Here is a 14,955-nt window from a genome sequence, read left to right on the forward strand (position 1 = left end):
GGCTGGCATGTGGTGCTGGGGGATTGAACCGTGGTCCCTGGGCTTTGCTAAGCTTGTTCTAAGTAGGTGCTTTAGACCACTGAGCCATCTCACCAGCCCAAGATCCGAAATTCTGACTAGTTAAGTAGTTCATTTATGGTTGTTAAAGCTGAATCTTACTAGGTATAAGAGCTACCAGATGCATATAAGAATTCACTTAATTCAAATTTACTACTACTGCATTGCAACCAATTGGAACAGCTCAAGTATCAGTGGTTTGAACTTCAGATACAGTAAACATTATGGATAGTGTGAGAAGTCCCTTTAGAATTCATTGGGAACTTTTTTTTATTAGTACAGTTTATTCCTGATCTTCCCTTTACCTTCAGCGTTCATTATTTTAGGATTATACTTGAGAGAGACGATATTAAAATATTCTTAACAGTTACTGGTTTTTAGAGGCTACTTACATAATGTAAAGTATAACCTAAGATAATTTAATACTCTCTGTATTATATTTCAGGAATTCTAACGAATCACTGATTGACCAGCACCATTTTACCACTTGGAATGAGATATCAGAAATGGGCATAGTGCTTTTAGATCCAACATGTAATGGATGTCATTCCGTGCTGATTACGTCTTCAAGTCAACACGCTTTTGATTGTGCAGGATCTTTATTTTTCCATCTTTGAATTTGGATTGCTGGCAGACAAAAGGAGTTGATGTATTTTTTTCTAAATCCAAGTTTGAGTCACCATGAGTACTAGTTTAGGTAAAGAAAAAGACTCTAAAGAGAAAGATCCCAAAGTACCGTCAGCCAAGGAAAGAGAAAAGGAGGCAAAAGCCTCTGGAGGTTTTGGGAAAGAAAGCAAAGAAAAAGAACCTAAAACCAAAGGGAAAGATGCCAAAGATGGAAAGAAGGATTCCAGTGCTGTGCAACCAGGCGTCGCTTTTTCAGTTGATAACACCATCAAACGGCCAAATCCAGCCCCTGGAAATAGGAAAAAAGCTAGTAATACAGAAGTAAATAAGGAGCTCAATAAATGCCGGGAAGAGAATTCAATGCGTTTGGACTTATCCAAGAGATCTATACACATATTGCCATCATCAATCAAAGAGTTGACTCAATTAACAGAACTTTATTTATACAGTAACAAATTACAGTCCCTCCCAGCAGAGGTGGGCTGCTTAGTAAATCTCATGACACTGGCTCTCAGTGAAAATTCACTTACCAGTTTGCCTGACTCTCTTGATAACTTGAAGAAGCTTCGGATGCTTGATTTACGGCATAATAAACTGAGAGAAATTCCTTCAGTGGTGTATAGGCTAGATTCTCTTACCACTCTCTACCTTCGCTTTAATCGTATAACTACTGTGGAAAAGGACATCAAAAACCTGTCAAAACTCAGCATGCTTAGCATTCGAGAGAACAAAATCAAACAACTACCTGCTGAAATTGGTAAGAGGACTTGGACTACCTGTTATCATTACTATTTTTAATATTTGTTTTGCAAAAATGACTTCATTGGGCACTTTTCCATATTAGATAATTCCTGATACTTACTTGAACAGCTAGTTTCTAAATTTGGTCTAATTCACATTACATGAATTGAGATTAGACTTAAGACCTGAGTTAGAAAATAGATGTATTTAGACCTTTATTACACAAACATAATCTCCTTAAACTTCATTAATGAAAAAGATGAATTTGAAAGATCTTTGCCCTACTTTTAAGGTATTGCCATCTTTTTGTTTCATGGTACTTGCAAAATCCAGAGCCTTGCACTGAACTGTATCCCCTACCCTTTCTAAATTTTCTATTTTGAGACAGTGTAAGTCACTAAATTGCTGAGGCTGAGTTTAAACTTTTCACCCTCTTGCCTTGGTCTTCCAGGTCCTGGGATTACAGGTATGTGCCACCACACCTGCCTGTTGCTATACTAAAACTCCATTTTTGTGTTCTCTGATTTTTCCTTTATCTTTTAAATTCGTATCACTAATATGCCACAAAAGATTTTCATACTAGATCTTTGTGAAAGAGCAGGGTCAGGAAAATAGAAAACAACCTTTGTTTTTGTACATTCATTAAAAATAATATAGCAGCTCAGCATGATGGTGAGTCCCTGTAACCCCAGCTAATTGGGAGGCTATGAGGGTAGGAGGATCCCATGGGCCCAGAATTTAAAGTAATGCCTAGGCAACTTGAATCCTGTGTGAGGACCAAAAGCCAGACTATACAGGAATGGTAGAAGGAAACTTACGGTAAATGCCATCCTTTAACATTTTAATAGACTTCATTCCAGTCTTTTGTATAAAGCTGAATTATACTGAAAGAAAGGAAACTTTTTAAAAGGCTGATTAGGGCAGAAAAAGAATGTAGATATGTAAATAAGGTAAAAGTAATTCTTGGTATATTTCTTATACAAAAAGGTTCTGAACCATTTGGAATGTAATAATTCATTGGCATAAATTTAAAAATTGATAAAGGTATTGTGTTTGTGGCCCATTTGTAAACTTTTTAAAAATACAGATTTTTGAAAGTTTAAGGCAAGTTGTTTTTTTTGTTAGGTGGAATTTGCTTTGTTTTGAATAAGATATATTAAATATATTGTAAATTTTAAGCGGGTAGTTTAAAAAAAAAAAAAAGCCTTTCTGGGGCTGGGAATATAGTTTAGCAGCACAGTGCCTGCCTGGCAAGTGCAAAAGCATTTGGAGATTTTCCAGGATATAATATTCTGTGAATATTTGAAATTGTTTGGCTTCATAATATGCAGTTTAAACCTTAGGTATGATATTTTGTTATGTTTAACTCTAGACACAAAAATGCTAACTTTAGTGTAATTAAATATGTTTAGAAAATCCACTATAGAGTTTTTTCAAATAATGTATATATGCAAAATAGGACTTATGAAATATTAAAATAGTCCTAGGAATTTTTTGGTGCAAATGCCATATTCAATGTCATTTAAGAATATGGTCATTATATGAAGTTAGTACTAGATTCAATCAAAATACAACCTTCATATATGGAATGTTGTATAATGAATGAAATATAGGTGGCTTGAAAAAGATACTGGCTTTCTATATAGAAATAGAAAATGCCTGTATTTATTCTTATTATGTTATGATACACTTAGTGTGTCTGTTTAAGGATTTGGTTTCATAGCATATCAAATGTCTGTCCTTGCCTATCTTTTTCTTTCCTTTTTTTTTTTTCTTTTCATGTGGGGGATTGAACCCAGAACCTCCAGTGCTAGGCAAGTGCTCCATCACTGAGCTGCGTTCTCAGCCCTTTTAATTTTATTTTGAATCATGGTATCAGTAAATTCCCCATGCTAGTCTTAAAACTTGTGATTCTTGACTGCATTGGCCTGTAGAGCAGCTGGACTATATGTTTCTTAAGAGAGGAATTATTGGGGGTTGTAAATTTATCCTCAGTTTGTTCTTGCATATATCTGTGCAGCATTTATACTGGAAGTGAAGATATTTTTTGGGGGCGTATTTTGTAATCAAATGGCCTGTTATTTGTGACTACCTAATCGTTTGACCTTTATTCCTAAATTTGTAAAATTTTTTTGTAACGTTGAAATGGTCGTTTAATTTGTTAATGAGCCCCTTCTACTATTAGTGACACTCCTAAGATTTATATTCTTCTAATTGCTATTTTCCTATAAAAATGATTACAACATAAATTTGTTTCAACTAAGGTATCAGAGAACAAACTGTTCTTAAAAATATAATTTAGGGGGCTGGTGAGATGGCTCAGTGGTCTAAAGCACCTACTTAGAACAAGCTAAGCTAAGCAAAAGCACAGCGACCGCATCCCCAGCACCACATGCCAGCCAGCCCCACCCCCTGGTGGGCTGAGCTGGCCACACACACACGCACACACACACAGTAAATAAATAAATTTAAAAAAAATTTATAAAAAAATTTAGTATTTATTAGGGGTTCTAATTTATAAGGTTTGATTTAGATGCATGAATTTAAGTCAGACATGCAGAAGTCTGAATTATCCATTTCCTTATAATGAAAAAGAAAACAAAAATAACATAATTGAGTACAATGTCACATACTGTGTATTGATCTGTATGTGTATATTAATCTGTTTTCTGTTATTAGAATAAAATATACAAAACAGTAAATTAAAGAAGTTTAGCAATTAGAATTTTATAACATTTTTATCATCTTGAAAAGAAAATCTGTACCTTTAATAGTTCTTGCATTTTCCCCCAACTCTAGCCTAAGCCAACTATTATTCTCATTTTTTTCTCTATAGAATGTCATATTCTGTTCATTTCATATAAGTAGAATCAGATAGTATCAGGTCTTTTGTGACTGGTTTCTTTCACAGAACATATTTGTGAGGCTCATTCCATTCTCTGCCAGTACTTAGTTTCTTTTTATTGTTGAGTAATATTCCATTGCATGAAGATGCCTCCTTTATCAATGGTTGGGCATCATGGGTTATTTTTACTTTACTATTATGAATGCAGTTAATATACACTTGCGTACAAGTTTTTGTGTACATTTGTCTTCATTTCTCATGGGTAGATTAGATACCTAATAGTAAAACTGCTGAATTATAAAACTATGTAGTCTTCTGAATAACTACTAGACTGTTTTCCTAAGTGGTTGCATCATTTGAATTCCTGCTAGCACTGTATGAAGGTTCCATTTCATCTGTGTCTTCAACACCTTTTATTTTTTATAAGAGCCACTATAAATACAAATTGATCTCATTTTGAGTTTTGGTTCCCTGAAGAGTATAGATTTTTTTAATTTTTGAAAGCATATGTTTTATTACAAAGAAAAATCAGAAATAGTTTTCTGTGATGTAGATCTTTGATGGTTTAAGTTATAAATAACATCTGGGAGTAGGCTTGTAGCTCAGTGATAAAAGCATGAGCATAAAGTGTGACTGAGACTGTGGGTTCATGAAAACACTACAGCATTAAAACCATAAATAAAGTAGAATAGCCTGAGTGCCTTTGAGAATGTTTTTATTTGTGGTGTGGGGGATTGACCCCCGTGGCCTTCTTAAATACTAGACAGGTGTTCTACCACTGAGCATATCCCCAGGTCAGTTTTAAGAATGTTTATAGAATAGAAAACTTTGCATAGCTATCAAGTATATGGAAATTTGACATTTTATTAAGCCTTTTAGTATAATTTGACATATGATTGAAATCTATAACAAGAGAATTTTTCATTCAAAATATTTGGTAATTGTGATATACTTGTGAGATATGTATTATACATTACAGATGTTTACTAGCTTTATAAATTATGCACTATTAGATGCTTACTGTTTTGTTGCTGAATGAGTCTACTAATTAAGATGATCCAGTTTGCATTTAGTAGTATAGTTGGATATAAGACATTGTCTTTGTAACTTCCCACTTACTTCAATAAATTTAATTGGAATTGAGCCATTATATAAGGTTATGCTATCCTGAGGCTTTAATAGGAAATATATTAAAACTAACTTATTTATTCATTTAAGCTTTAATGACATCATAATATGATGTGATTTGGTACCCGTAATGCATTCACATGGGTAAAGACAATTTTCTAATTGTGGAATGATACATAACAGACAGCTCAGAATCAGTGATAATAAGTCAAAAAGTAACCTGAAAAATTCTTATTTGGTAAGGCTCATTTATTTTTCTTTTTTTATGTAATAAGCCATGAAGTAAGCCTCCTTTTGTGTGTTTAGACAAATTGGATAGCATAGTCCATTGCTTTCTTACTGCCATGCATCCTTTTTCTATTTTTATTCTTGAAACAGAGTTTTGACTCAAAAGACTGTAAAGAAACCGTGTTTTTAGAGGTCAAATCGAACCAGTTACTTTTGTTCCTTTCCCATTGATTGGTTCCTTTGAATTTCCTGCTAAAGATCTTGCTCTTTTGTGTATTTTTAAATTTTAGGTGGATTAAAGTCGTGGCATTTGGTTAGTTGATCTGAATAATCAAAATCAGTTTAGGAACCCCTGGACAACAAATTTTAAAGGATCTTATTTTTCTGGGAAGAAAATGGTTATACTTTAAAACCAGAAATAAACTTCTTAGTCTCTTACTATTACTTTTTTTTTTTTTCCTAAGCCCTCATTGAACATGGGCTAATTTAGTATATTTTTTTAAGTTTCCTTGTTTTATTTATAAAAACAGCTAAGGTAGAGAAAGCATTTTAAAAATCTATTCTTTATGCTGTGTGTTCAATAAAATGCTACATTTCTATACAGTGTACAATTCCATGTGGATCTCATTGTCAGAATAACTTTTCTTAGGAGAATGATCTAGCTGTTAAAATACATAGGCTTAGGAGCCAGGGAGATGGCTCAGTGGAATATGCACTTCCTTGGCAAGCGCAAGGGTCTGAGTTCAATCCCCGGTTCCACCAAAAAAAAAAAAAAAAGGCTTTATGAGAGTCTGAATCATTTTCCCTCATTTAAAAACATTCTGGCTAGGAGTGTAGCTAAGTGGTACTTGTGTAGTTTGTGTGAGGCCCTTGGTTTCATTCCCAGTGTCGCAAATAAAACAAAAAATCGCAGCTCTTAGAATATCATTTAGGTATGTGAGAAATTAGAATCAGTTATTTTTCCCATTTGATTCAGTAATATTTGACAATGTAATTTTGTAGCCATCTGCACTATTAGTGTTGCATTTTATCATTACACCAAATGATGCATAGAACTGGTATGTACTAAATATATATATATGTGTGTGTGTGTATATATAATATTCATATATAAAACAGTGAACAGCTACTTTTTAAACAGTTGAGTGATCTTAGAGATTTAATTCCCTCCTGCTGTATAAGTTTTCTGTGTATTTCTTAGATTTAAATAATAGGCTTTCAGTAAATATGGCTTGAAATAATTTTTTTTTTTATGTATTTAGTACAAGGTCTACAGGGTCTCATTACACAGATCAGACTCATAATGATCCTCCTGTTTTCAGCCTTCCAGTCCCTGGGATTACAGGTGTGCACCAGGGAGCCCAGTCCCCGTTGCCTTAGTGTGCACCTAGGGCGGGGCCAGGCCATTGCGGCACACCAGGGGTGGAACCCCAGTCCCTGCATCTGCCTAAGCAGGTGCTTTAATCTGCTAAGCTATTTGGCCAGCCCTTTGAAATAAATTTAATAAAGTCTAGTACTATTTCCTGTTTTCATTGGGTTTTGATATTTTATATTGTATTTTATTGTATGGCATTATAACTTTATAATAACATTGTATTTTTAGTGTTTTAGTATATATTTTAATATCCTAGCATTGTAATAATATTTAATTAGCAAGTTGAATTATAAATGTTAATCTGTAAAATTCTTGAAATTCTCCCAACATTGCTAGGAGTGATAGAATTGGTTTAAGGTTCAGGTAAAGAATCTCATTTGAGTGTTTTGTCAAATGCTAATAAGTAACTTTACTAGGAGCAAGAAATTAATAAAGGGCATTAATAGCTCTTAATAATTCTTTTGAGGTGGAAATCAGCAAGAAACCTTAGGAATGAACTATTATTTTTAGCAAATTATCGAATCTTCTCCACACAAAAAAGGCTAGAGAAGTCATTTTTACTAAGGGAGCAGTAAAAGAATACAGAAAGTAGTGTCTGAGACATTTTAAGAGAATTTGATAAGAGCCAAGGAGACAGTTGACTTCTCATAGTGGTAAAGTATTGGAAAGAGGAAGGAGGAAGAGGTGGCATTTTTTAGGGCATTATATTGTCCTAAAGACAGGATGGTACCATTCAAAGGAGAAGTCTTTTGTTGTCCATGCCCATTAGTTATAGAAGCACTTGCTTGGAAGAACCCCCTGAAGTCTTTACAATGAAAGGGAGAGGTTAACCTCTAACACAGATAATGTAATGATATAAATTCTAACCTAAGTCTGTTCAAACTTGTAGAACAGGTATTTTCAGCTTTTGTTAATTATGTAGTTTTAAAAATGTATTTTAGTAAGTTGTGATGCCATTTCTTTTTAAGAGAGCCAAACAGAATGCCTAAAAATGTCTCTATAAGTTCAAAACAAAGTATTGTTGAAATATAAGCATATTTTTAAAAAGTTTTTTGGCACAGGGTCTCACTATGCAACTTGGACTCATAGTGATCCTCCTGTTTTCAGTCTCCCCACTGCTAGGATTACAGGCATGCACAATCATGCCCTATCTCATTGGCTGCATGTTCTGCGGGGCATTGAACCCCAGCGCTCCGGTCCCCGTGCTTGCGTATGGGTGTTTAGTCTGCTAAGCTATCTCACTGGCCCTAAATATAAGCAACTTTTTCCCCCCTGTATTTTAGGGAAGGGTATACAGGGTGTTCAGGGTCTCACTACTAGATCAGACCCACAGTGATTTTCCTGTTTACAGCCTCTCAAGTGCTGGGATTATAGGCGTGCGCCACTAAGCCCAGTCTCAATCACCATCTCAGTGTGTCCCAGGGGCGGGGCTGTTTTGGCAGGCCCGGGGTCACGGCCCCTGCACCTGCTTGCAGGCTCTTTATCTCCTGAGCTATTTGGCCAGCCCTTAGCAACTTTGAGTCCAATACTTATAATGATGTTCAGTGTTTCAGCAGTGGTCACATGTGATGGCGATCCCTTAAGATTGTGACTAAGTAACATTTTAGCTGTCATTGTGCAAGCATATTCTGTGATATTTGTACAGTATGAAATTTTTTCACAAAATTTTATTTCTTAGAATGTATTTCAGTCCTTAACTGATTTGAAACTATAGTATTACATGTTCTCAACCTATTGAACAGTCAATTTACCCATCTTTGAGTATTTACTAGGTACATTTTAACGGGGCCTTTATATGTATTTTTTTCTGATTTAATTTGGTAAATTGTTTTTTTTTATAATTTTTGCATATATGTTCATCATGAATCTGGACCTATAATTGTTTTTTCCTTTGGAATGTTTGGTATCACAGTGATGCTGGCTTTAAATCATAGAATGAATTGGGCCACATTCCTTTCTTTTGTATTCTATAAAAATTTGTATAGAATTGGTAATGCTTCCTTTCTTAAAAGTTAGTAGAATTTGCCAGTTATGCAGTGACTAGGGTTTTCTTTGTGGTCTCCAATTTTAAATCATTAACTCAGTTTAATAGATACAGAAGTACTCAAGTTTTCTTTTATTTTTTTTATTTTTTATTTTTTTTTAAAGACACATAAAAAGGCTTTATTTGCAGAGCAGAAGGAATTTAATCAAACAGGCCAAATCCCATGTCGTCATCAGACTCCTCCGACTCTTCCTTCTTCTCTTCTTTCTTCTCCTCTGCTGCAGCTGGGGCAGATCCAGCAGCAGGAGCTGCAGAACCAGGAGCAGCAGAGACAGCCACAGCGCCCCCAGCCGGCACACTGGCAAGTTTGCCAATCCCCTGGGCGATTACATCTTCAATGTTTTTCCCATTTAGCTCACCGATGACCTTATTGAGCCGGTCATCTTCTGTCTCGATGCCCACGCTGTCCAGGATCTTCTTGATGTCCTTAGCGCTGGGGTGGGGTGGGGGATTGCCTCCGAGGACGGCCAGCAAGTAAGAGGCCACGTAGCGCATGTCGGCGGTGGCGGCAGACAAGCCTCACGCGTGCGACTTCAGCGGCGTCGGGCAGCGAAAGGCTTCTTTTATTTTTTCATTCATTCATTCTTTTTTTTTTTTTTTTTTGTACTGGAGATTGAACTCAGGACCTTGTACTTGGCCAGGCAGGCACTTAAGCCACTAAGCTATCTCCCCAGCTCAAGTTTTCTATTTTTTCTCAATTGAAATGTGGTAGCTTACATCTGTTAAGGCATTTGTCTAGTTTATGTGATTTGTTGAATTCATTTGCTTAAAGTTCATAATATTTTTAAATATTCCTTTACTATCTGCAATATAGCATGTTGTCCCCATTTATTCTCTCTCTCTTTTTTTTTGGTACCAGTAATCAAACTCAGGACCTTGCACTAACGAGGCAGGTGCTGTGTTGCTGGACTACACTCCCCGCATCCCCTTCACTCGCATGTATTCTGATACTCTTAACTTGGGTGTTTGTCCTTATTCTAGCTAGAGGAATAAGAATTTCATTGATCTTTTAAAAAAATCTACGGTTTTATTATTTTTGTGTTCTTTATTCCTTATTTGGGTTTAATATGTTCTTTGTTTTCTTAAATTGGTAGTTTATAATGATTTCAGATCTTTATTCTTTTCATTTTGTAAACATTTAGAGCTATAGACTCCTCTTCAGAGTACTCTTATTTGTAGTACCCAGACTTTGATATGTTTATTACATTTAAGATGAAAAAATGTTTCAAATGTCCCTTACTCTCTTACTCATGGATTATATGGAAGTGAATTGTTCAGTTTTCAAGTAATGTGAAAGATGTTTTCAGTTTGCCTTTTCCTTTTTATTTATGTTATCCTGGAAAATTTTCTAAATGTAGTTGAAAAGTACCTATAACCTAGCTGGACATAATGAGAAATGCTTGTAATCCCAGCATTCTGAGAGGCTAAAACAGAAAGACTGCACGTTAAGGAAAACTTAGCAGTTTACCAAAACCTTGTCTCAAAATTAAAAAAATAAAGAGTTGGGGATATAGTTTAATACAAAGGCCCTGGGTTAGAAGAGAGGGAAAGAATCTCTCTCCCTCTGTTTTGAAACTTTGTGTTATTAGGAAGGTCAAGTTGCTTAACAGTACTTACTTCTGTCCTGTATTAATTACTAAAAAAAGGAGTGTTTAAATATGTAACTATAAATAGATTTGCCACCAATTAGTGAAACTAATTTTTGCTTGCCGTATTTTAAACTATTAGTTATACATACTTAGAATTTTTTTGATGATGTGACTTTTATTGTTTATTATCTGTCTTTATCTGTACTACTGGTTCTTTTTTAAAATTGTAACTTGTTTGATAAAAGCATATCACTTCAGCTTGCTTATTGATTGTTATTTGCATTAATTTTCCTATCCTTTTATGATATCTTTGCTTCATTATTTTTAAAATGTTTTTTCATAGCACATAGTTGCATCTTAAATTTTTATGCCAGTCATTCCTCTTTCCCTCCTTTCATATCTTTTCTCTGATTATTTTGATAGTATCTATTAACTTTTAGTTTATTCATCTTTGGTATTTAGTTTTTTGTTCTAGTGTTTATCATAAGTAGTGTTTATAATACATATATAACTTGACACATTTTGCATTCCAAAGTACATCACGTTTTTTCTATAAGCCACAGAGCACTTATTTTCCTCCTTTCATTCTGTGTAGATCTACATTTTACAGTACTTTATTCCATAGTACATTGCTATTATTTTGCTTAAATTTTATTTATCTTTTTAAAATACTCATTTTGAACAAATTTTAAACTTCAAAGTTGCAAAGCCAGTACTGAGGCTTTCCATATACCCTTCACCCAACTGGTCCAAATATTGATGTCTTATATAACAATGACATGTGTGCAAGCCAAGAAATTAACATTGGCACAATACTGTGAACTGTATTATGAATTTTTTCATTGTTTATGAATTTTCCCAGTAAAATTTGTGTTCCAGAATTTGTGGTTGTTGATATATGACAGTATATGAATTTTCCCAGTAAAATTTGTGTTCCAGAATTTGTGGTTGTTGATATATGACAGTATATGAATTTTCCCAGTAAAATTTGTGTTCCAGAATTTGTGGTTATGTTTAATAGACATTTGTCTGTAGTCTCCTGATATATGACAGTGTACAAGACAAAAGTAAAAACTTGAAAATCTTATGTCATTGATATTTTGAAGAGTACTTTTAGATTTGTAGAGTGTCACTCATTTTATTTTCATTTTTATAATGTTTGTGATTAATTGCTTTTATGTTTTTTTGCCAAGAATAATATTAGTGTTTGTGTTATGCTTGCTAATGAATTATAGCAAAAGATACATGATGTTCATAGGTCATATTTGTCATGATTTTGATATGGGTTACTTGTTTATATGATTTTTGCTGTGCTTTAAAATTAGTATTTTTTTCTTTAAAAAATTATTTTATTAATACATGCTTGCAGAACATGATGATTATGTTCATTGTGGGGAATTGCCAGCATCATGTGTGTTTAGGTCTTCATCATTATAAACACAAGATTAACTGCCAGACTAACAAGCCAAAAACATGTGAAACACATAAAACAATTATACTAAATCAAGATACATTTTTAGATACTTTGACCATGCTGGATTACAGTAACTGTTTTTACCCTCTTTTTTTCTTACTGTCCTTTATTTTGCATTTATTACCTATTGCTTATATATTAGGTATTTATTGTAAGGGAAACCATGTTTGTTTGTTTTTTTATTTAATTTTTGAATTTTTAACCATGGGATATTTAAGCTTGTGTGCCCAACTTCGCTGAACATGGTCCCAGGGTGCACCCATTTTCCTACAAATGATACTTACAGTAGAGTAAGCATCATTTGTAGGAATCATTGTGTATAAATGCCACACTTCTTTTATCTATTCATTTGTGGATTGACATTGACTGCTTCCAAGATTTAGCTGTTATGAACTGTACTGCAGTAAACATGAATATGTGTGTATCATTTGTTACGATGTCTTTAATTTTTTTCTGGAAGATACTTGGAAGGAAAATAGATGCAACAAATGAATTTTTAATTTTAGTTTTTTGAAGAATCTCCATAGTGATTTATACTGCCAGCAACAAGTAAGAAGGATAAAACTCTCCCTCCACCCCTCCCAGCCTCTGTAGCATTTGTTACTGATTTACTACATGTAGTTATTCTTTCTAGGGTAAGATGAGATCTCAGTGTTATTTTAATTTGTCTTTCTTGAACAGCTGGTGATGCTGAACATTTTTACATTTTTGTGTATAATTTGTTGGTCATTTGTATTTCATCTCAGAACTGCATTTCAGATGCCCATTTTTTATTGAGTCTTTAAATTTGAGAGTGTTAGGGGCAGGGGAAATAGCTCAGTAGAATAAGTGTTTGTCTGGCAAGTGCAAGGGCCTGAGTTCAATCCTTGGTTCCACAAAATAAATAAATAAATAAATAAATAAATAAATAAATATGAGAGTATCTAATATAATTGCTGTTTCTCTTTTCAGTTAATTCCTGTGAGAGATGCTAGTTTTAGAACACACAGCTACCTTGTTTTTTTGCTTTGCTCACTAGTTTTAGCATTAATTGGTGGATATTTTCTTTAACAATTATTACTGTATCATAATTGTGATTTTTATATTTTCCCTTATTCTACTCCTTTTGCATTTATTAATAATAATTCTGCTATAAAGAACTGACCCATAGGGCCAGTGAGATAGTTCAGCAGATTAAGCGCCTACTTAGGCGGGTGCAAGGACCAGGGGTCGATCCCCAGCACCACATGCCACGCCGGACCCACCCCCAGGTACACTGAGCCGGCCATTGAGACCAGGTGTGGTTGCATATACCTATAATCCCAGCACTGGGGAGGCTGAACACAGAATGATCACTATGAGTCCGAGCTGCAAAATGAGCCCTGTGCCAAATACATAATAAAGAAAAAATAAATAACGGTCTCATCATTTGTTTATTTATATCACTCTGGACTCATGTTTTCCTATTCTGGGTTATAACCAATAGTTTTATACATTTTGTTCAAATTATCTACCTTTAGTTAGGGTGAACTCTTATGAGTATTTTTTATGCTTTTTGACAATCTATCATTCTTTTCCATTGTCTCTTTATTCTTTGAGTAGATCAGATTTTCTGATTCATCAACTTCTTTTGTCCAAAGAACCTCTTTAACATATGTTGAAGTTCAGCTCTACCCATAAGAATTCTCTCAGCTCTTCTCTGAAAGACCCTATTTTTGCCTTCAGTTTTGAAAGTTATTTTTTTTTCTTTTCAGTAATTTAAAGATATCTTTCCAAACTTTTGTGACTTGCTTAGTCTTCGACAAGTGATTTCCTGTTATTCTTACTGGAGTTTATGACCTTCTTGAGTTTGTATTTTTTTACCCATAATTTTATTGAGAAATAAATATCAATGAGACAGTTTCAAATCAAATTGGTAGGACAGTTCTAATAATTAACACATTGCATACTGCCTTCCTAGTGGTTATTTGTTGTACAAGATACAGACATGATATCCTATTTACAAACACTATTAGAACAAATCCCTCTATTCCTTGAAATAAGAGAATGTAGCAATATGTCTATCCTAACCATTTTGAATACACAGATACAAAATGGTCATTCATTTATATCCCCTTTTTTATTGTTTAGTTCCATCATTTAAATATTATAGGTGTGTGAACTCAGCAAAATATTCTAAAATAGTCCAGTAGTCCATAATAGTATTGGGTCTTCCACTTGACTGGCAATGTCAAAAGTTGTTGACATGAGTCCCCTGCACCTGAACATAACAACATGGCTTTTTTTCTTGTACTTCATTTTTATACTTTTCTGCTGGATGGTTAAGACCAAGATAAAGCAAGACCCATATAACAAGAATTATAGCTTTTGGATCTGATAAGGTCAGTCAAATCCCCTCAGGATTTATCCTGAGATCCTGTACCTCAGATTGTAGATCCTTTGTCAGTGTCAGCCATGTGGATGAGTCACGGCCATTGCTTGGCCAATTTGCTGTCTGTGAAAGCCTGAGAGAATGTTTTCTCTCCATGTGACTCTCCTTAGGCATACTCTACATCATCAATCACTTTTCTTTTTGGCCCCATAATCTCCTTGATCAGAAAATTTGGGACACTACCGAGTTACATGATATTACAGTACAAGTTCTGTATAAATTCTAGAGAGCAAGACCTTTGAGTACTTACTTGGCCAGATTTTTCCCAAATTTGTGGGTTGTCTTTACACTTTGTTGGTAATTTCTTTTGATGTGCAAAAACTTCTCAATAAGAGCAGGTCCCAGTTGTTAATTCTTTCAAGTGTTTCCCATGCGATTTGATTTTTGTTCATGAATTCTGCCTACCCTTATGTCTTTAAGAGTTCCTCCTACTTTCT

General features: G+C 34.3%; 1 protein-coding gene and 1 pseudogene across 1 annotated transcript in view; one reads left to right on the forward strand and one right to left on the reverse strand.

Moving 5' to 3' along the window:
• Shoc2 (SHOC2, leucine rich repeat scaffold protein) overlaps positions 1–14,955 on the forward strand; it is a 114,029-nt gene that overhangs the window by 45,610 nt on the left and 53,464 nt on the right. Inside the window, exon 2 of the mRNA XM_004631529.2 lies at positions 503–1,441. Coding sequence (XP_004631586.1) covers positions 739–1,441 — 703 coding nt within the window. The 5' untranslated portion in view covers positions 503–738. The remainder of the gene's footprint in view (positions 1–502; positions 1,442–14,955) is intronic.
• On the reverse strand, positions 9,161–9,595 carry LOC101588209 (annotated as a pseudogene).

Source organism: Octodon degus, unplaced genomic scaffold (assembly GCF_000260255.1).
Source record: "Octodon degus isolate 3935 unplaced genomic scaffold, OctDeg1.0 scaffold00042, whole genome shotgun sequence".
NCBI lineage: Eukaryota > Metazoa > Chordata > Mammalia > Rodentia > Octodontidae > Octodon > Octodon degus.